General features: G+C 53.0%; 2 protein-coding genes across 3 annotated transcripts; both read right to left on the bottom strand.

Annotated features, from left to right (window-relative positions):
• Positions 1 to 2647: 2647 nt before the first annotated feature.
• Positions 2648 to 3354, bottom strand: LOC129008463 (uncharacterized). Its single transcript, XM_054440764.2, is given in 2 exon segments — positions 2648 to 3322; positions 3325 to 3354. Coding segments are annotated over 2 exon segments (705 nt in total).
• A 7669-nt stretch (positions 3355 to 11023) lies between these two features.
• Positions 11024 to 21199, bottom strand: LTO1 (LTO1 maturation factor of ABCE1). Of its 2 annotated transcripts, XM_054440766.2 has the most exons (6): positions 20977 to 21162; positions 18699 to 18804; positions 17219 to 17289; positions 13386 to 13503; positions 12965 to 13073; positions 11024 to 11869 (listed from the first exon to the last, which is right to left on the bottom strand). In XM_054440766.2, exons 1-5 carry the CDS (start codon positions 21024 to 21026, stop codon positions 13005 to 13007), a joined length of 414 nt encoding a protein of 137 aa, XP_054296741.1. In that variant the 5' UTR covers positions 21027 to 21162; the 3' UTR covers positions 11024 to 11869; positions 12965 to 13004. The 2 variants fall into 2 exon arrangements, with proteins under 2 accessions (XP_054296741.1, XP_054296740.1); XM_054440765.2 differs by having other exon boundaries at positions 11024 to 13073; positions 20977 to 21199.
• Between the last annotated feature and the right edge of the window lie 1316 nt (positions 21200 to 22515).

Genomic DNA, 22515 nt, shown 5'->3' with positions numbered 1-22515 from the left:
GCTCGGCGGATGCGGGAGCCTGCAGCCTGTCCTGTGCACTGTCTTGTCCTGTGCACCGTGAGAAGTTCATCTCACAGTGATGACTGGAGGTCAGCATCCTGACCTCCATCCACGGGAAGACAGTCACGGCACCCACCGTGACAACCAAGAATGTCTCCTGACACTGCCACATCCCCGGGGGTGGGGACAGAATCCAGCCAGGAGCAGGCACACCCCTCCCAACTGGGAGGAAGCCCTCAGCACAGGTGTGTGAGGTGGGAGGCGGTGTCCTGTCCCCGGGAGGCTCCAGAGAATAGTTTTCAGGCTGCCTGGCTGGGTGAGCCCACCTCCAACCACGCGAGACGGCAGCTCCGGCCTGGGTGACGTGAGCAGTGCCCATTGATCGGGAACATCTTCCACTCCTTGCTGGCCCCACCAGTTTGTCTTCCCGGGTTATTTGCAGATAGGAAAATAAATAAAGCTGGCATTCGTAAACCCTCTTCTGGCGCAAACTGCTGTTTGCTCTGGATGAATCATGGTCCTTTGGCGACGCCAGGCTCCGGGAGAGCAAAGCACCGTGTCAGGGCCATGATCCGGGGTGGCCTTTCACTGGGATCGTGGGGACCTGGAGGCCGCCTTATAGGACACCCATGACGCCCACCTTTGGATTTCAGGTGCACGTGACTGGACTTAACTTCAAACCCCGGGGTGGAGGTGGGTAGCGGGAGTGCCCTGGGAAGGTGTCCGCGAACCTTGGTCACTGCTCCTGAACCCATCTGTGAGGCTGGTTTGTCCTCATCCCAAGCTAAGTGGAAGCTCAGGTCCCATGCCACCAATGGGTGCTACTTGTCAGCTGCAGGTCGAATCTCCGTGGCCTTTATGAAGCACCTGCTGTCTACCCTTCCTGCCTTGTAGAGCACTCCTCCCAGGGCTCACAGTGGGGCCGGGGTGGTCGGTGTGTTGGCTCCCCAGGCGCCTGCCCTGGGAGGAAGGTGGGGTGTGGAGGGAAACACTTGGCCCCTATAGGTCTCCACCAGCCTGTCCCCTGAGGATGGGGGCTCCGGGAGCCTTCCCCGAGGAAGCCCCATATTGAGTGGGTGGGGGAGCCTGCAGGGTGCCCCTGACAGGTCACATCAGCAAGAGCTCAAGGGACAGTTGGAGCCAGAGGTGACACTGGTGGCCACTCGGGTGGCTCACAAGGCCCAGCTCCTCCTTGCTCCTGGGCAAATTACTCTGAAGGCAGGGACCAGGTCTGCACCATTGCAGCTATCCAGTTCCAGGCAATGGCCAGGTCCTGTGTCAGGGCTGGGGTCCTAGGGAAGCCATGTCCCCACCCCCTGCCTGCAGCTGGGTTTACATTCATCCCCTGAGAGCACATGGGTGTAGCAGGAGGCCTGTGTGGAGAGCTCCAACCGTCGCACAGGGTACCTTTGGTTGTTTCACGGAGCAGGCAAGGGAGCCATCGGATCCTGTTAGGTTAAAGCGAGGACGTGGGGAAGAAGCTGGAGAGCCACTTTGCTGCTCAAGGAGAGGAGCACATGGGTCTAGGGATCTACTTTAGTGTTTGGAAGTTTTTTAAGATGAAAGAGGGATGTGTAGGCTGATAGGTCTGGCAGAGCCAAAAGGCAGCGACGTGTCTACTGGGAGAGATGGAGCCGAGCGCGGGGCTCAGGCAGGCTGGCAGGGCAGGGCAGGGGCCCTGAGTGGGTCAGGTGGGTTCACAGCCAAGTGTGTAGAGAGGGCTTGGGCCCAGAGTGAAGCAGTTGCAAGCTCTCCCACAGCCCATACTCTCTGTCTCGGCATCTATGGCATCCTGTGACGGGTGGGTCTGTATACCCTCCACCCCGGGTGTGCCACAGTGGGGGTGTCTGTACACCCCCCACCCCTGGCTGTGCCACGATGGGGGGTTCTGTACACCCCCCAGTGATGGGTGGGTCTATACATCGTGGTTATGCCACGAGCTCCAAGGCTGTATTAGTCCGTTTTCACACTGGTAACAAAGACATACCCGAGACTGGGTAATTTATAAAGAGAAAGAGGTTTAATAGACTCACAGTTCTACGCAGCTGGAGAAGCCTCACAATCGCGGCAGAAGGCGACAGGCCCGTCTTCCATGGAGGCAGGCAAGAGGGAATGACAGCCAGGGGAAAGGGGAAAGCCCTATAAAACCCTCAGACCTGCTGAGACTTGCTCACTACCATGGGGACAGTATGGGGGAAATCGCCCCATGATTCCATTACCTCCCACAACACACGGGAATTATGGGAGCTACAATTCAAGATGAGATTTGGGTGGGGACACAGTCAAACCACATCAAAGGCATCGTCTGACCACTCTAGGCCCTTGTTCCCAACTCTCAAACTCCACTGACATCACCTCTGTGCCTGCAACCCCTCCTGGGATTCAGTGAAGACCTCATCCCTTGTTGGAGTACCTGCACTGCCCAGAGGGTGATGGTAAAAACTGACCTTTGAGGAACTTCAGAGACAAAGCCTTCTGCCGTCAGCTCTCCCTGCAGCCCCTTCTCAGAAGCCTGTTCTCACGTGCCCGCCACCCCTACCCGCTCATGAGGGGCCCTGCCCTGCCTCCTGGCCCATCTCCCTGCAGCCAGACAGTCCTCATCCATTCTTCATCCTCTGCCCCCAACCCCCAGCCTTCCTATCTCCCTTCAGCTCCGTCCAAGGTCCCTGGGACTCAGCCCCATCTCTCCCCAGCCTTGACCCCAATAAGCTCGATGTCTTTGCCCAGGAGCTCCTGACACATCAGACCGCATCAAGCTTCCTGTTCTGTGCTTGGCCCACCGCCTCGGTCCACAGGAACCTTCATCTCTGCTCTCGCTGTAAGGACGGGCTCTCTGAAGGCTTCCCCACCCCACACCAGGCAGGTGGTTCTGGGAGTCCAGGATTATCATGCCTGGGCACCTTCCTGCTCTGGCTGAGCCCCTCCAGGACGGAAATCTCCCAGATTCCTCTCTGCCTCCATCTCCCCACCCTGGCACACAGTGGGTCCCAGGAAGGGGGCCGAATGGAAAGGAGGTTGCGTCGGCTCCTACAGGGCAGCCCCAAGCTGCTGGGCTGAGTTGCAGAGCCATAGGTCCAGCCTGACCCGCATGCCGGGAGCTGACTCCAAGGCTGGAAGGGTCGGGGGTTCCCCAGGAGCCCAGACAGCACCTAGAGTTGTCACGAGGAGTGAAAGGCCCTGAGGGGACAGAGGAAGGAGGCTGGGCAGAGCGGGCACCTGGACTTCAGACCACACTTGTGGGATAACAGTGGGTAGGGCTGTGCAAAGGGTGGGGCAGTGCCCGTGGGAGTCCAGAGAAGCCAGGCCCAGCGGCAGTGGCATATGCATCTGGCAATCCCTCCGGCTACCCCGCATGCAGCGTGACCCTCCTTGAAGCACCCCAGGAAGCAGAGTCACAGCCTCGCTCTGCCAGGCATTGGGGGCCTGGCCTCTGAATCTGGTGGGGAAGGCTGTGTTGCCTCCTGGCACCCGCTCCATCACCAGTCCCACCATAAGGCTAGTCCCCAAAGTCAGCGCTGCAGCCAGGGCCAGCGAGGGCCAGCAAGGGCAGGCCTGTGCAGGGGCTGCAGCGTGGGGTGTGCGTCCCGCACGCTGGGCCAGCCTCGCAGCTCACAGGGCTCTGTCATCCCAGGAATGTCTTTGATCAAGAGTTTATGCAAGACGAGGAAAGCAAGCCCAGGACCTCTAATCCGTTCCCACAGTCCCCTGCCCGCCGGGGCCCCACAAGCCCAGCGCCACACCGCCAGGCCAGAGCAGACAATAGCAGGCGGACGGGTGGGCGGGCAGCTCCGGGGCCGCTGGCCTTGGGGCCCACATCCGGGAGCATTGTCACCGCCACTCACGAGGGCACACAAGGAGGACTGGGGAAGAGAGAATGCAGAGCCCTCTGCTGAAGGGGCTTCGGTGGGCCTTGAGCCTTTCAAAGACGGCGGTGTCCATTAATCCTTTTAATTTGCACCTAGCGGCAGCTGAGACAAGCCTCTCAACTGGCAGCCACTTTAAGAGCCGAGTGGTCTAACCCGAGGATCAGCTCCTACTCCAGACCCCGGGCCCTCTGAGCCTGTCGGGGCAGTCCTCCTTGCCTTTGTTTAATCACGGGAGGAACCGCAGCTGGAGGTTACTGAGCACGCACTGTGTGCCTTATGCTCAACACCGAACACAGTTTCTCTCCAAGTCTTGCAACGACCCCAGGGAGGGGACACTCTGGTGACAGCCACAGCCACAGCCCTGCCCTCCCAGAGCCCATGCTCTCCCGCACACAATCATCCCATCTGCTAGGTCAGGGATTGGCAGGTTTTCCGGAAAGGGCCACAGAGAGAGGCTTCAGGCTCTGCGGGCCACAGGGTCTCTTGCCCTGTGCAAAAGCAGCTGCAGCCGCTCTGAATGAATGAGCATGACTGTGTGCCAATAAAACTTTATTTACAAAAACAGGCAGCAGACTGGATTCGGGCTGAGGGTGGTGGTTTGCCGACCCCTGTTGTAGATGAGTAAACCGAGGCCCAGAGAGGTAAAGTAACTGAGCCAGGACTGCACAGCTAGTGTGTGACCAAGCCAGCCTGGTGGGTCAGCCTCATGGAGAAGAAAGGGTTCAAGCTTCCAAAAGGGAAATGCACGGAGCCGCCATTGGGCCATTTGCAGCCAGGCCCCACGCACACAGCTCAGGGCCCTGCTTTGCCAGCTCCACCTGTTTCGAGGCTCCCAGTCGGTCGCCCCTGCGGGCGGCACTGTGTCTTGGCTGCTGGCCTGAAGAAGGGCAGCCAAACAGGCCGACAGTGGACATCTGAGGGTGATCAGCTCTTTAAAAAGAAAACTCACCAGCACGTATAGACACACATTAAGCACACACGTTTTGGAGTAAAGGGCCCTGGGGTTGGATCTCAGATCTGCAACTTTCCAGCTGTGCAGCCTCATTTCTCTGGGCCTCAATGTTCACACCTGTAACATGGGGAAAGCCTGCAAGAACACAGCGTATGATGCAGAGTCGTCTCCATCTCCTACCCACGACAACGACGAGCACAGAATGGGGGCTCCATAAATCTCTGTCCAACAACTGAATTCTTTCTGGGGTGCTGAGGATTCAATGGCTCAATGTGTGTGGAGCACTGCTGAGCGCCGAGCTTGGGGTGCAGTGATCACTCAGGGAACTCCATCATCCCCTCGGCGCATCCACATAATCACCATCACCATTCCACACACCGCCCAGGTCTGGAAGCACAGGCCCCCATGCCACGGTGGCCGCCTGGGTGGTGGCACCAAAGCCGATCTTACTTCCCTCCTTTGGCGCATTAAGTAGACAGTTCTGGGTTTTCTTGCCACCACGGATGCCCCCTCCTGGTGTTGACAGCACCCAGATTTTGCTCCAGGGGAACCACCATTCCCAGATCTGTGGTTTGAGTGGGACCGACCCCATCCCCAGCTCCAGGCCAGGTCTTCATAGGCTGAAACCCAACTGCACATCCACACCCACCAGAAGAGCAGCAAGTTAATGGATGGGTGAGAAATCAAATGGAGCCACTGAGTCTTGAGGAGACATTTTCTGGGGTTTCTGAAAAAGAGAATGCTTCCCCCTCTTCCTTAGGATTCCCAGCAGGGAAACATGAGCCCAGGGGTGGCACTGCCCCTCTGCAGCCCCAAGGGAAGACTGAGCTGCTCCCAGGGCCTCACAAGGGAGCCTGAGCATAAGGCCAGCCCTGAGGGAAAGCAGGGAATGGGTCTCCAGATAAACTGCTGGATCAAGCCTCTCTTGAAGTCATCCCCCTTTTATTCCAGAAGCCAATCACTGTCCTTTATTAAGTCAGTTTGATATGGGCACTGTGTCATTTGGTTTTCAAAGACCCTTAACTGTTACAGCTTGTGTGTGTTTTCTTTTTTTTTCTTTTTTGAGACAGAGTCTCACTCTCACCTAGGCTGGAGTGCAGTGGCCTGCTCTCGGCTCACTGCAAGCTCTGCCTCCCGGGTTCACGCCATTCTCCTGCCTCAGCCTCCCGAGTAGCTGGGACTACAGGCGCCCGCTACCACACCCGGCTAATTTTTTGTATTTTAGTAGAGACAGAGTTTCACCATGTTGGCCAGGATGGTCTTGATCTCCTGACCTCGTGATCCGCCCGCCTCGGCCTCCCAAAGTGCTGGGATTACAGGCGTAAGCCACCGCGCCCGGCTGCTTGTGTTTTCTACCTCTTCTAGATCTAACGTGTTATGACTGATATAAACAACAGGAGCGACTGACAAAGTTGCCATGTGATCTTGGAATTTCAACATGCCTGTCTTGCTTAGCTGGGAGTTCCACAGGGTCAGGGAATGACTCCTCTTGGGGCCACCAGTGCCCAGAGGTATGCCTAGAACTGCTCTGTCTGAAGGGACAGGTCCCTCTTCCACGGCACACTCTGTGTGTAACAAAGCACACGTGTGACCAAACTGACTTGGAGAAAGGGCCTGACCACATCCACCTCCCAAGTTCCGAGGCCAGATAGTGCCTGCAGGGGCTGAAATCAGGGGAGAGGCTCAAGCCAGCCTTCTCTGGTGGACCCTGACTCAGTCGTCTGTGCAGGGCAGCTACGCCTCCCAGAAGGCAGAGGCCTCTTGGGGAGGGGAGCCTTGCGGTAACAAGCGCCTTTCGGGGGCTCCCGCCACTTGCCCTCAGTGGCGGCTGAGACCGGGGGCGTGTCCTGGCAAATCCCTGAGGAGGCCCCACGAGCAAGTTGGGAAGTGTCTGGATGATGCGGCCGGCACCCTTACCCTCCAGACCAGCAAACGAAGCCCAGGCAGGGAGAGGAGCCTTGTAGTTTTCTGTGGCTGCTGTAATGAATTTTCACAAACTCAGTAGCTTAAAACAACCAACATTTCTCTCATAGTTCCAGAGGCCAGCAGTGTCTGCAGTGCCCGTTCTCTCCCAGCTTCTGGTGGTTTCGGGCGACCTTCGGCTCTTCTCAGCTGGTCCATGTGCAGCTCCAAACTCTCCCTCTGTCCTCACAGGGCCATTGGCCCTGTGTCTTCACGTGGCAGTCTGTCCTCTGTGCCACGGCTCCCGTCTCCTTAAAAGGACACCAGTCATATTGGACAAAGGGGCCACCCTACTCTAGTATGACCTCACCTTAACTTACATCTTTTTTTTTTTTTTTTTTTTTTTTGGAGACAAAGTCTCGCTCTGTTGCCCAAGCTGGAGTGCAATGACGCGATCTCAGCTCACTGCAACCTCCGCCTCCCGGGTTTAAGTGATTCTCCTGCCTCACTCAGCCTCCCAAGTAGCTGGGAAATACAGGCACTGCCATCATGCCTGGCTAATTTTTTTATTGTTATTCTTTTTAGTAGAGAGAGGGTTTCACTGTGTTGGCCAGGCTGGTCTTGAACTCCTGACTTCGTGATCCACCCACCTCAGCCTCCCAAAGTGCTGGGATTACAGGCGTGAGCCACTGTGCCTGGCCCAATTTACATCTTTAAAAAATCTACAAAGACCCTATTTCCTATTTCCAAATAAAGTCACAGAAGCTAAAGTACCAGAAGCTAGGACTTCAACATTTCCTTTTGCGGATACAATTCAATTTGCAACAGACTTGGGCTCTCAAAGCCTGGAAGCAGGCTCCACAGTCCCCTCGAATTTCAGGGGCACATACTCACTGGAATCAGCAGAGGGACATCAATCTGTGAGCCTCTAGCTCAGCAAGCATCACATACTCTACATATTCAGGTATCGCCCAAGATAAAGGCTTCCATCCCTGCAACCGAAGGCCCAGCTGCTCTGGGAAAGGGTGCCAGGGAGATACAGCCAAGGCGCTATCCTGATGGGGGTGTCACAAGGGGTAGACGCCAAGGCCTTGATGCCACCTGAGCTTACCAGCCAGAGAGAGTTATGAAAAAGTGTATGAGCAAGGAGCGACTTTCCTTCTTGGAAGTTAATCTGAGAGGTCCCAGCAGAACCCTTAGTCATGCTGGCTTGGACAACTCACTGAACCCTTGAGGCCTGGCTCCTTGCCTGCAGGCCCCGTGTCCTGTGAAGCACCAAACACAGTGACCCATTTTTCTCAGATCATAAGAACTCTGTGACTTCAGTTTCCTGAGTCACAAACCAATTCCTCATTTGATTCATTAAGGACCAGAATAACAGTGGGAATTAGGATAAACTTGAGTGTTCATGACACTTTTTGGTATCTCCAGATTACATTGGCGTTTTCAGGTAGAGTGGGAGAGACTTCTCCGCGGTGTTGTGAGGCCAGATGAATGCTCGCAAAGCTCAGTACGAAGGTCTTCTCCTCCTTTGCCCACCTTCTCATTCCCTCCCCTCCCCTGGGCTCCCAAAGTGCCAGAGGCGTCCCTAGGAGAGACCTGCTCACGGGGTCTGGGGCAGCTAAAGACTCATCCAGGCACTGCCTCTCCTACAGGCAGCCAGCATGGATCCTTTTCCATAAATTCATCTGCTTTTGCCTCAATCTGGCCTCAATCTGCTAGATCAGGGGGTCCCCCATCCCCAGGCTGTGGACCGGCACCAGTCCATCACCTATTAGGAACTGGGCCCCACAACAGGAGGTGAGCAGTGGATGAGAGAAGATCACTGCCCAAGCTCCGTCTCCTATTAGATCAGCAGCGGCATTAGATTCTCATAGGAGCGGGAACCCTGTTGTGAACTGCGCATGTGAGGGATCTAAGGTGCGTGCTCCTTATGAGAATCTAATGCCTGATGATCTGAGGTGGAAAGTTTCATCCCCAAACCATCCCCCCCCCACCAAGCCCTGTCCATGGAAAAACTGTCTTCCACAAAACCAGTCCCTGGTGTCAAAAAGGCTGGGGACTGCTGTGCCAGATGCAAGACTGGTCCTGAAGACAGGCTGCAAATTCCAAGAAAAAAAAAAGCCTCCACTTTGGCAAAGACGACATATCTAAAATAACGGCCTCAGGAAGCGAATCATTCATGCAACCTGCTCAAGTGCTGCTGTGCCCCATCAAGCCTGAAGTTGGCCACTTACTGTGACCACTGGACTTGTCCTCAGTCGGGCCTCATATCTCTGCAAAGTGAGGGTGGTAGCCCTGCCTCCAGCACTGGTGGATAATCCCGGTAAAGGGCGGGCCACCAGCAGCCACTCAGCAAATAGGCCTCTCGTCCCTTCTTCCTCATTCTTTTTTTGCCACTGGTTAGAGAAATATCTCCTCATTCTTTTTTTGCCACTGGTTAGAGAAAAAAATGTCAAGGGGTGAATGTAAAATAAAGTGAAATGTGGTCGTATTTTAGGACAGCAGTGTGGCCCTTGGGCAGTTCCCTTTTGGCCATCCAGTGACTCTGAGAGGTGATTCCAAAGTGGAGAGTTCGGTGGAGGACTGACTACTCTTGCTTGTGCCTAGCTGTTAACATTCTAGAAAAACTAATTGAAATAACTTCAACTTTTACATGAAATGGCTTTCTCTTCTCCCGAGTCCCAATTCAACAGTCTATCCAGCAGCCACAGCCAGGGTCCTGTTAGGGGCTGAACTGTGTCCCCACAAAACTCGTGTGGAAGCCTTAGCCCCCTATGCCTCAGAATGTGACTGTTTGGAGAGCAAAGTCTTTAACAGGTAACTAAGTTCAGATGAGGCTGTAAGGGTGGGCCCCAATGCAATCTGACTGGGGTCCTTATAAGAGATGAGGACACACACAGAGGAACGACCACGTGAGGACACGGGGGGAAGGTAGCTGTCTGCAAGGCAAGGAGAGAGGCCTCAGGAGGGAGCAGCCCTGTGATGCCTTGATCTCGGACTCCAGCCTCCAGAACCGAGAGAAGATGGACCGCTGTTGAAGCCACCCATCAGTGGTGCTGTGGTGGCAGCCCGAGCTGAGACAGTGGCAGACGACACGCTGGGAGCTTCTGACAGGAAAGAAGGAGCAGGCCAAAGCCTTGGGAAACCAACCGGAAGGGATGCAATCCAACCCCAGGAGCTCCCAAACTCAAAGCCACTCTGGACAAAGGCTGATGTCCAGAACTAGCGGGACGGGATGGGCCTGGCAGGGATGATGAAGACAGCAAGCAGACTTTGTCTGCAAGCAACGGAAACCCAGGGCCACAGCCTTGCATGACTGGGACGGGTAGCGCTTACAGGTGCGAGCAAAGTGGCTCAGGGCTGGTGGGAACAGCAAGCAGTGGCACCGAGGACGCAGGTTCTTCCTAGCTCTTCGCTCTGTCAGGCTCAGGGGTGGCTTCAGCTGTAGCCAGCCTGCAAGATGCCTGGAGCAGTTCTAGCTGTCGCATCCCAACAGGATGATGTCCAAAATAGCACCAGCACCTTTCCTTCGGAATGACGTAACCTTTCCCAGAAGCCCCCGCAGGACCTTCTGCCAACTCATCTCCTTAACCCAGCACAGACACAGCCATTCTAAGAGTGGGTCCACTGTGTTGGGGACTGGTCGGACCCTCTACTAACACCTCATTAGCAGAAGAGGAGACACAGACATGCTCATTCCCGGTGTAAAGGCTAAGGATGGCGTTGCCTGAATACGATGGAAGCACCTGTTACAGTGGGCTCTGTACTGCAATGTTGGGGGTGACCAAGGGCTCCTGGAAACTGGGTCTCGTCCTCTAGAAAGGGGCCAGGCAGGCGCAGGTCAGCAGAGTATGTGAGAATCTTGAAGATGAGGAGGCAGCCCTGGCTCCATGTGAGGCAAACCAGAGAAGGAAGTGGCAGTCTGCTGCTCAGCCAGCTGTGCCAGAGGCAGAGAGGGAATAGGGAGAGAGAACAGGAGACAGAGACGGAAGAAGAAAAAAGAGGAGAGGAGGGGAGAGAAGGTGGGGGAGAGTGGGGATAGAGATGTCTCGGGGAGGGTGGATTAGTAATAGCTGCTGACAGGTGGCTGGGCCAGGTGAGCAGGAGCTGACCAGTCCCCAACACAATGGGACTACTCTCGCAGCGGCTGTGTCTACGCTGGGTTAAGGAGACGAGCTGGCAGAAATCTAAGGCACATGTCTTCCTTCATATCCAGATCCTAAATGCCCTGGAGGAAGAAATAAACTGGCTAGATGTTGTGTTATAAATGATGATGTGTTACAAATGGTCCCAGACAAACTTTCACTTTAAAATATGCTATTTACTTTTTTTCCAATTATAAAAATAATACATTATCAAAATAGACAACTTACAAAACACAAAAATCCACCAAGGGAAACACAACAAAGGCCCCTGATCCCACCATCTAGAAAGAACGAGAGTCTTTCTGACCCGAAGGCACCGGCTGTGATGAAGGCACGATGAGGAGATGCCAGCGCAGACTTCCCCAGACCTGAGGTGAGGCTACAAATGAGGGGTGCACAGCCACACACGCAGGTTTAGAGTTCGGGAGGAGGAGACCTAAGTCTTGTCTTCAAAAACAAAAAGCAGGCCGGGAGTGGTGGCTCATGCCTGCAATTCCAGCACTTTGGTAGGTGGAGATGGGTGGATCATTTCAGGCTAGGAATTCAAGACCAGCCTGGCCAACATGGCAAAACCCCATCTCTATTAAAAATACAAAAGTTACTTGGGCGTGGTGGCGGGCGCCTGTAATCCCAGCTATTAGGGAGGCTGAGGCAGGAGAATCACTTGAATTCAGGAGGCGGAGGTTACAGCGAGCCGAGATCGTGCCAATACACCCCAGTCTCGGCGACAGAGTGAGACTCCGCCTCAAAAGAAAAAACGAAAAAAAACAAAGCTAGCCACCGTGGAGGTCCACCTGCCGCTGCTCCCGCAGGGGTCACTGCTCTGGCTCCCGCAGTCAGCAGCTTAGGGAGCACCGCACAATCCACTGGGACATTCAGGAATGGTTTTAAAACCAAAGTGGATTCATGGCGACTCCTTAATCATCTCCTGGACTGCTTTCAGACATGCTTTCTGGAACAGGAGGGGTGTGGAGAGCCAGCGTGTGGGGACGTCGGTGACCCTGGGGTGCACAGAGGAGGATGCGTGAACACGTGCCATCGCATATGACCACTCGCCTCGTGGGGACCCACTGAACCATCCACTCTGCTCATCAGTGCCCACCCCACTGCCTCTGTATGACACCTCGTAAGGACAGAGACAAAAGAGCTCCTAGGAGAGGGGAGAATTCAGGAGCCTGTACGCATGGTTCTCAAAGTTTCTACAAATATAACGGCGGCCTAACATTTGGTCTTTGGTTCAAAATATTTCCCCCCTTCACCATTTTTTAATGCTGCAGAGCTCATTGCCCCTCTAGGGACAGTGCGAAGGATATGTCTGGGTCCCCTCAGGATCAGGCTGGCCTTTCTTCCTCTCAGCCAGATGCCCAGGCAAACTGGCCACCACGGACTCCCCTGTGCTCCATGAGGCTCGGCAGGACCCGTGCGGCCTGGGAGGGAGGGCAGGGACTCCCTGTGCATTCTGGAAGTGGCTGTGCCTGGTGGCAGTGAGGCACGGCCTTGGGGCGGAAGTCCTAGCTCTGCTGCTGGGTGCCCTTAGACCACGCAATCCCTTCGCGTCTCACCTTCCTCTTCTGTAAAATGAGAATAACACCCACCTAGTGGGCTCCTGAAGGGATTGAATAAAACATGGGAGGCACGTCCTGCAGCGCCTGGCACACAAGCGGCCTCGACCTGCGGCACAGCACCCGTCCAAACCTCCCACGAGCCTCATTCAGGGCCAACCATCTCTCTCATTGCAAAAAAAAAAATAATAATAATAAAAATAACTGCCTCGAGTCCAGGCCCGGTGACTGACCCTATCCAGAGCCAACCCCAACCCAGAACCAGCTAGGCCTGTGCTGCCGGAGAGGCCGTCAAGTCAATGCACATGGGCGCAGCAGGGAGCAGCCGCACGAGGGCTCTGCCAGGGACGGCTTCAGCCCAACAAAGGGCATGTGTGAAGAGGCCCCAAGGCGGGCACCCAGGTGACACAGGCAGAAAACCCCAGGGAAGGAGGCCCTCCCACGGCTGAACCGGAACCCTCACCCTCCCACTGAACAACGGCCTTCCCAGCACCGTCTGGCCCTTGACCGCATTTCTAAACACATCACACACACATCTGTTCCTCGACGTTCGGTCTCTGTTCATCCATCCTCCTCAAAATGAAAGTCCAGAACCTTCTGCACTAATTTTAAAGTCTGGCTGAACGTTGAGTAATGAACAAAACTGAAAACACAAAAGAAAAGAGATGGTATTTTTAATCTTGTGCATTTTTACTGAAAAATGAGAAGATAACTCTGTATCCAGCTATAGCTTTCCCTGTCTACGTGGCCAGCCCATAAATGAGTCCTAACTCCTATTCTCTGGACTGTCTTCAGTTTTCCTGTACTGCGACTCAAGGATGAGGCGCCTCTACGGACAGTTCCGCGGTACACACAGCCCCAGGCCATTGGTGCAGTGGCCCCGGGAGTGTGCCGCCCCGCCTGGGAAAGGCACAATTAGGCGCTCCCAGCAGGAGGAAACACACAGTGCACGCACCTGTTTAAATTTTCCTCTGATTTTGTCTAAGTCTTCATGGAGTTTATCATAAGTAGGGTCATCATAAGGGAATTTCTGGATCATTCCAATTAATGATTCTAAGACCTTCATCTTTCTGCTGTAAAGCACAGAAATACAGACCCTCAGTCATGTGCACACAACAGGCTCAACTTACGCAACAGCTATGCTGCTGGCTTACTGAAACCCAGCAGGTGCGCTAAGAATGCCTTCGTTCAAAAGCTGGATGATTATTTTCTCATTACACGAAATCATATTTATTTACCTAGCAACGTGCTTAGGCCCATACCCAGTGCCTCGACAGCAAGTGTGTGCCTAGCTTACAGACATGCCTCCATCCCGACCACGGGGCTGAGTGGCTGAGGCAGCCTGAAGCCCTGCTGACTCTCGAGGTCACACACGCAGAAACAGACAGAACTGGGCAAGAGGGACTGGGGCTGGGCACGAGCGGGCCTGCTCTGGGTCTGGGGATTTTCCAGGATCTGGAATCTTTGTGCTCAAAGCCTTCCAGAGTTCAGCTGCAGGTAAACCAGCAAACCCCTCCCTCCAAAGGCGGAAATCAGTACTGTCCCCTACCCAGGGAGGGCAGATCTTTGCTGGGGAGGCAAGGAGGTTCTGCAGAAAGGCTGTGCACTCAGGAGACAGCAGCCCTGGGCATGACGTCTCCCCAACACCTCGCTACCTGCTTTCAACCCTGCTGGCCTCATCTGTAAAATGGGGGGCATCCCAGCCTCCAGATGGTGAGAAATTTTTGTTTTTTTTTTTTTAAATGGGGAGAGTAACAGCAACCTCACAGACTTTCAAGAGGATTAAATAACTGACATGGGCCGGGCCCGGTGGCTCACGCCTGTAATCCCAGCACTTTGGGAGGCCAAGGCGGGTGGATCACCTGAGGTCAGGAGTTCAAGACCAGCCTGACCAATATGGTGAAACCCTGTCTCCACTAAAAATACAAAAATTAGATGGGCGTGATGGTGTGTGCCTGTAGTCCCAGTTACCTGGGAGGCTGAGACAGGAGCATTGCTGGAACCTGGGAGGTGGAGGTTGCAGGGAGCCAAGATTGCACCACTGCACTTCAGCCTAGGGGACAGAGTGAGACTCCGTCTCAAAAAAAAAAAAAAAAAAAAAATTGACATGAAGCTTGGACTCTAGCACAGAGTAGGTGCTCAATAAATGTTAGTCTCTTGGTTTCCTCTGGATCCTAGAGACCAGGGCTCTCACCTGCAGGGATTTAAAAATAGTCCACACATGTGTACATCTCGTGGGGCCAGGTCTTTTCAATGAACCACAGGTGGTCCTGAGAAGCATGCTGCCCCGATGCCGCACTGGACCATGTGAGTAGCCAGAGTAGGCAAGATACTCTGGCCACTCAGGGAATTTTAAAGAACTGACGGTTAGGATGAATCAACAGCAATTCAAAGCAACCAAGACCTCCTGTGTACGTGCAAACAGCTGGTGCTCCTGGATACAGAGAAGAGCAAGTATGCCAGCAGCATCCAGTTTACAAGAGCTAACGATGGCTACCTCTCTGAGAAAATACAAAACTGTGAAAGGTCAAAGCAAGTCAGTTTTAGCAACAAAGCACCTGGTTTCCAGGGAAACCAAAGGGAGATGCCAAAACGTGGGAGGTGGCTGTATGCTAACCCGATGCAGAGGACCACCCACTTTCCACTTGGCAAGCGGTGACTTCTCTGGTCAGCGATGCTGCTCAGACACACCCAGCCGGGTGCACCATCAGAGGCGGCACATATCAGGCAGGTGTCAGCAGCTCAGGGCTAATGAAACAAAAGTGATGGTGCCAGAGCCCCCGTGCTCAGCCCTGGCGCGCGCTGGTCTGCAGGAGGGTTTCACCAGACTGCTGAAGCTGGGGACAGAAGTGTCACGCAGTTTACTGGAAAGCTAGTTACTCAACGGAAAGCTCCATCTTTTGGCCTGAGATGCCGCTCTCCATGGTTTCTTTGGTGTTACAATGCCCAGCATTTTGCTGAATGACAGTGCGGTGGCAGGTGTTTTTCTCTTAACATCCTTATTTGGAAAAATTTACAGGTAAAACATGCAATATCAGCCCTTCACCATTTAAAAAAAAAAAAAACCTGACATATAAGATCCAAACCTCCATGAACCACTGCTCTACAATAAAGCCTTAGGTTCCAAAGAGACCTCTGGGTACTACTGGATGGGATGAGGGCGGCTGCGAGGGGGGTCTGGCAGGGCTGCCACCAGCCCCTTGTCAACCAAAGTGGTTCTTCTGTGTTAGCTAGACTGAGTGTGCTGCTTTCAGACGTCAGCAAACCCCTGCTCTGGGGTAAGGGCTGGCAACCTCCTGGGATGGGACCACTGGCACACAGCGGAGCACTTCTCCAGGAGCTGGCAGATTCTGCCGCTGCGGGAGAAGGGAGACAGGCAGAGAACTCCAAGAACACACATCCTTTTGTGGCCTGGAGTTGAGAGCCAGGCTCAGCTTTGACTGCCACCTAGTGGCAGCACAGGCTGCCAACAGCGATTCCCCTGGGATCCCCAGCTGCCGGCCGCTGCCTGAGAACCAAGAGGAAAATGTCCTCAAGTGCCCCTCTGCTAACCCAGAATCCCATCGACTCCCAACTGCTGGTACAAACGGAGCAGAAAGAACCACCCGTATCAGTTGCAAGCATCCTCATTCTTAAACATCTGAATATTCAAGATATTCAAAGTATTTCTAGAAATTCAAGAGATTTCAAATAAAAGCACAAGTCACGTGGTCAGGGAGAGAGCTATCCACTCTCCTTGTGCCCCTCCCATGCTGGGTGAGGCCACCAGGTGTCAGAATGACACAGAGCACCAGCTCAGGTCCCACACTTGCTGCCACCCATGAACAGCAGAGTATCCAAACCATCTCAAGGGTTCACTTCCAGCTTCAGAATGAAGATAGATAAAGCAGGGTCACATGGGGCTTCAGTAAGTACAATGCAGGAAGAAGAGTTTTTGTTTGTTTGTTTGTTTGTTTTTGAGAAGGAGTCTTGCTCTGTCGCCCAGGCTGGAGCGCAGTGGCATGATCTCAGTTCACTGCAACCTCTGCCTCCTGGGTTCAGGCAATTCTTCAACCTCAGCCTCCCAAGTAGCTGGGACTACAAACACACGGCACCATGCCCAGCTAATTTTTGTATTTTTAGTAGAGACAGGGTTTCACCATATTGGCCAGGCTGGTCTCGAACTCCTGATCTCGTGATCTGCCCGCCTCGGCCTCCCAAACTGCTGGGATCATAGGCGTGAGCCACTGCGCCCGGCTGAGAAGAGTTTTTAAAGGCTAAAAACAATTCAAATGACAGCTAACACTTACTGAGTGTTGACAAGTTCCAGAAAGGAGTTAAACACATTTAAATGCATTTTGTTGTTAACAGACTTAGTTGGCTACATTAAAAAACTGATGACAATGGTGTCCTCATCTCTGAGTCCAAGTCATATAAAACTGTTATAATTTGTTTATTAGAAGCTCAGGGGAAAGGTGAATGAGAAAATATGATCAATGTCAACATTATTTTATTGGTAGGGTATCTAAAAGCCACGTGGTGCACTAATGACTCCAGGTAAAAGGAAGGAGCATAGAACTCTTGAGAAGCAACAACAGCCAGTGTCCACCAAACACCTAAAATGTGCCTGGCACTTTCTATTTAGTATTTCCGTTACATCTCCTAACAACACTCAAGCTTGACACTGATAATTTTCTCCATTTTACACATGAGGAACACACAGATTGATTACTCAAGGGCATGTTGGTAACCCATGGAACTAGAACTCCTGGTTCCTACGCTGAGAAAGAAAGACATCTCCACCTTTACCTGTCCTTCTCAGTGGTGCAACTGTGCAGTAGACATTTCCATGCAAAAGCAAAACCTTGGTAGCACCCGATCTGTGAATGTGAAAAATATTTAAGAGTGAAATTAATACGCAACTAGCTACGCTTTCATTACCAAGATCTCAAAACAAAAGGTGGGGGCAGAAGGCAGCGGTGCTTCTCACACTATTTTCTGGAAGCACCTGTTGAGCATTAGGCAATGGAAATTAGGAGATTAGGTCGTCGGTGGGGCAGCCAGCCTCCCAGATGCCCCAGTCCTCATCTCCTAGTACCCATGCCCTGTGCAGGTCCCTCGACACTCCACCAGGGTGGCTTTCGTAACCAACAGAATGTGGAGGAACAGCACAAAGCTCCTGAGTCTAGGGATAAAAGCCAATGTCACTTGCCTCACCAGCTCTCTTGGACCACTCGCTCTTGAATGTCACGAGGACACACAAGCAGCCCCATGGAGACATCCATGCCCACAGTCAGGTGACAGCACCACCTTGGAGGCAGATCCTCCAAGCCCAGTCAAGCCTTCAGGTGACACGGCTCTGGCTGACACCCTGAGCCAGGACCACCCAGCAAAGCTGCTCCTGAGTTCCCAACCCTCAGAAACATGTGAGACTATCAATATTTGCTGCGATAAGCCCATGCATTTTGTGGTGATGTTTCGCAGCATCAAACATCCAATATAGTCATAACTGCCTCAACTCAGACTTTGCCACTAAGGGCCACTTATCTGTAAGGGCCAATCTAGGACAAAGGGCAAGAAGAGAAAAAAAAAATCATAAAGTTGATGAAATTTCAACGTAAACATAAATGGAATATTTTCACATGACAGAGGGCACCCATTCTTTGGACAATGATTCAGCTGGCTTAGTACATGAGCCAGCACCATGACACTCTCAAGTAAACTAAGGACACCAGGGACTTGTTTTCTCTTACCCAGCCTGCATAACTTAATTGTATCTACCCACAGCAAAATGCACTCTCGGTTCTGTACTAAGAATATTTCTCCAGCAACAGTCCATCTAGTCCATTAACTCCCACACAAAGGCACTGTGATTTTTTGTTGTTGTTTGTTGGAGATGGAGTTTCCCTCTCGTCGCCCAGGCTGCAGTGCAATGGTGCGATCCTGGCTCTCTGCAACCTCCGCCTCCCAGGTTCAAGCGAGTCTCATACCTCAGCCTCCCAAGTGGCTGGGATTACAGGCATGCGCCACCATGCCCAGCTAATTCTGTATTTTTTGTAGAGACGGGGTTTCACCATGTCGGTCAGGCTGGTCTCCAACTCCTGACTTCAAGGTGATCCGCCCACCTCAGACTCCCAAAGTGCTGGGATTACAGGCGTGAGTCACCGCACCCATCCGGCACTGTGATTTTAAAAGGCCTGACAATTCTTACTCCATCACACTGAATATTGAAATAAATTATAAATTGTAAATGAAGAGGCTTCATTTCCAGATGGGGGTTCCCACTTACCTCAGACCCGATTTTGGCTCCATGCAGCGTGCCATGCTGCCTTCCCTCCATCACACCCAAACTACTGCCTTCTTCATAGCCTTCCCGATACCCTTCCCCATGAAATCTGTGAAGAAGAAGCATGCTTCATCAAATCAACAGGAGAAAGAATACTTTTTCCAGGAAAACTTCTCTCTCTTGTATTACCCGGACCCAGTAAGACAAGCCAGAGTAAAGGAGGAAAAGCCTAAAATTCAAGTCAGAAGGCACAGATTCCAGTCCCAGATCTACCACTTCCTATTTGCCTCTGGAAGTCATTGTACCTCTTGTAGCCCAGTTTCTTCATCTACAACAAAGGACTAAATTAGGGATTCCCAAACCTGATAGGGTACTAGAAGCAAGGAAAATTCAAAGATATTAACTCAAAAGCCTCACCCCCAGAGATTCAGTATGTCTGGAGCAAGGCCCTGGAATCTACTTTTCTTTCTTCCTTCCTTTTTTTTCTTTTTTTTTTTGAGACAGGGTCTCTGTTGCCCTGCCTGGAGTGCAATGGTACGATCACAGCTCACTATAGCCTCAAACTCCTGGGCTCAAGCGATCCTCCAGCTTTGGCCACTCAAAGTGTTGGGATTACAAGTGAGGGCCACCGCACCTGGCCTGCAATCCACTTTCTTTTCTTGAGATGGAGTCTCGCTTTGTCGCCCAGGATGGAGTGCAGTGGTGCGATCTCGGCTCACTGCAAGCTCTGCTTCCTGGTTCACGCTCTCCTGCCTCAGCCTCCCAAGTAGCTGGGACTACAGGCGCCCACCACCACATCCAGCTAATTTTTTGTATTTTTAGTAGAGACAGGGTTTCACCGTGTTAGCTAGGATGGTCTCAATCTCCTGACCTCGTGATCTGCCCGCCTTGGCCTCCCAAAGTGCTGGGATTACAGGCGTGAGCCACCGCGCCCAGCCTTTTTTTTTTTTTTTTTGAGACGTAGTTTCGCTCTTGCTGCCCAGGCTGGAGTGCAATGGTGTGATCTCAGCTCACCGAAAACTTCGCCTCCCAGTTTCAAGCAATTCTCCTGCCTCAGCCTCCCAGGTAGCTGGGATTACAGTACAGGCTTGCGCCACCACACCCGGCTAATTTTGTATTTTTAGTAGAGACAGGGTTTCTCCATGTTGGTCAGGCTGGTATCGAATTCCCGACCTCAGGTGATCTGCCCGCCTTGGCCTCCCAAAGTGCTGGGATTACAGGCGTGAGGCACCGCATCTGGCCCGGAATCTACTTTGCAAAGTCTCCTAGGTAAGTCTGGTTTGCAGCCAGAGTTAGGGGGCCAAAGTTCTGTGAGTGTTCAAGTAGCACTAGTCCAAGTCAACCGCTTCCAAAAAACTGCAACATACACAGGATTTGACATCACATCGGTAGGGCAACAGAGAGAAATGGCATCAGATCACCACAAAATGTACTCCGACTGGTACCCGGAATAGCACTGACCCTGAGGCCCAACAGTGGAACTGGCACTATCTTAACCTGCAGTCACCAAACATGCAAGGAGTGGGCTGCAGCGCCCCATGAAGCAGGGTGCACAGCTCCCCACTTATTAGTTGTGTGACCCTGGAAAGTGACTGTGCCTCCTAGTCTGTAAATTCCGAGGAATAATAGAATCCACTTACTAAGTAGGGCTGAAGTAGATAACCAGGGTGGAACGTTTAGCTCAGTGTCTGACTCACTGCGCGAGCTAAATAAACGTCAGCGACTGACTGCTAAATGTTCGGCCGATTTCTTAACTAACATCTATGGATGTGTCCTCTGGGCCGGGCATTGGAAGTCAGCCAGGAGGCAACTCACAACTCCCCCACTGTTGCAGCACGAGGGGCTCCCCAGGGGCTCTGGAGGGAAAGGGGTGTGGTCGGGCACATCTATCAGCACATCCATGAATACTGCCGTATGTCCTATGATTAAGGAACCAGAAAAAAAGGCAGCTCCCAGATGGCAAAGGTCTATCCTCCCAGAGGACGGGGTGGCCTCGGAGGAGGAGAACCACCAGGCTGAGCAGATGCTTGGGGGCAGCCCTGACAGGGAAGGCGGGTCTGGAAGAGCAGCTGGGCACGTGCCCCGCCGGAGCGGGCCAGGAGAAGAGGACCAGAGCATCAGGCCCACACTTGTCCCTGCGTCCACGGCCACCAGGCGCTCCCCAATGCGCACGCCCAAGGGACGCCAGGCTCCAGCAGAGCCGCCCTGGGCCGCAGCCGGCGGCGAAGCCGCTGGGAAAGGACCAGACAGGGCGGGGTGCGGGCCCAGCCTCGCCACCCACCTCTCATCCGCCATCACGATGGCATCGAATATGTCCTGACTGCCAGCCATAGCGGCAAGCAGCCCGCCCTTGGCCCCCGGGTTTCTGCAGCCCTGCGGTGCCGTAGCAGACCCGGCAGGTTCAGGAACAAATGCTCCGCTTGGGAGGAGACGAGACCCACTTCCGGAAGCGGCGGCGCGGGGCAGGCCGGGTAAGAACGGCACGCGGGAGGGTCCAAAGCAGCCTGTACATGGCGCATGCGCAGCTGCAGCGGTGGGCGGGGCCGGACTCGAATGAAGCCCCGCCCTGGGGTCCCTTCGCCCTGCCCAGCTCCAGCAAAGGGCCTGTCTGTCCGCGCTGGGAGCGTCCATTGGCCGCGCGCGGGGAGAGCCGACCTGTATTTTACCACTGCAGATAGAACCGAATTTCCCAAAGTGGCTCCGAAAGAACCAAGGAAGAAATGAGAAGTCATGAGCTGGGCGCGGTGGCTCACGCCTGTAATCCCAGCACTTTCGGAGGCCGAGGCGGGCGGATCACCTGAGGTCGGGAGTTCGAGACCAGCCTGGCCAACATGGTGAAACCTCGTCTTTACTGAAAATACAAAAATTAGCCGGGCATAGTGGCAGGCGCCTGTAATCCCAGCTACCTGGGAGGCTGAGGCAGGAGAATCACTGGAACCCGGGAGGCGGAGATTGCAGTGAGCCAAGATCGCGCCACTGCACTCCAGCCTGGCGACAGAGCCAGACTCCGTCAAAAAAAAAAAAAAGAAAAAAAAAGGAAAAGAAATGGGAAGTCATCAAAGAACCGACGCCTCAGGAGGCTCCGGGCCAGGAGGCTCTGCATGTGGGATTTTGGGGAGAAATTTGTCGGTTTTAGTTCTCATATTTGTCATTTCCATGAGATGTGCTTTCTGAACACGATTTTTAAAAAGCGATTTCAAAATCTAAGCGACAACGGAACTCAGATGAGAAACACCAGAAGCATTTCTAATAAAGTCAGTAGTAAAACCTCACGTGACCACTGAACATCTTTCTACCAGCCCTGGCCAATGCAGTAAAACATGAAGCAAGAAGTGTAAATACCAAAAAAAAAAAGGCAGAAATACTACTATTTGCAGATGTGAGGGCCTACCTAGAAAACCCAAATAGTCACCTAAGACATTCTCAGAATCCATAATTGAAGCAAGAAGTGTAAATACCAAAAAAAAAAAAGGCAGAAATACTACTATTTGCAGATGTGAGGGCCTACCTAGAAAACCCAAATAGTCACCTAAGACATTCTCAGAATCCATAATTGCAGCAAGTAGCTATGTGTATGATGAATAGGGAAAAAAACACTTTCTGTTATTCCAACAATAATTGGTAGTAACCTGAGCAGGGGTGGGATGGGAAAATCGCCTTATGATAGTCATAATACATTTCTTAGAAATAAGAATTTCTAACAATTTGAGCAGGGCCCATATAAGGAAAACTACAGCTCTACCATGATTGAGGATTGGAAAACTGAACAAGTGCAGTACCAAAGAAAATTCCATGAGATCTGGTAAAATGTGTCAAAATC

This window comes from Pongo pygmaeus, chromosome 9 (assembly GCF_028885625.2).
Source record: "Pongo pygmaeus isolate AG05252 chromosome 9, NHGRI_mPonPyg2-v2.0_pri, whole genome shotgun sequence".
Classification (NCBI taxonomy): domain Eukaryota; kingdom Metazoa; phylum Chordata; class Mammalia; order Primates; family Hominidae; genus Pongo; species Pongo pygmaeus.
This window is presented reverse-complemented; position numbering and strand designations above follow the sequence as displayed.

Excerpts from the sequence above, each read along its gene's own strand:
- LTO1 (XM_054440765.2), bottom strand. The coding sequence starts at position 21,026 with ATGGCTGGCAGTCAGGACATATTCGATGCCATCGTGATGGCGGATGAG. Across the intron at positions 13,504-17,218 it reads TGCACCACTGAGAAGGACAG|CAGAAAGATGAAGGTCTTAG; the intron begins GTAAAGGTGGAG and ends TGTGCTTTACAG. Across the intron at positions 13,074-13,385 it reads TCAGAGGAAAATTTAAACAG|TTTTGTTCATTACTCAACGT; the intron begins GTGCGTGCACTG and ends TTGTGTTTTCAG.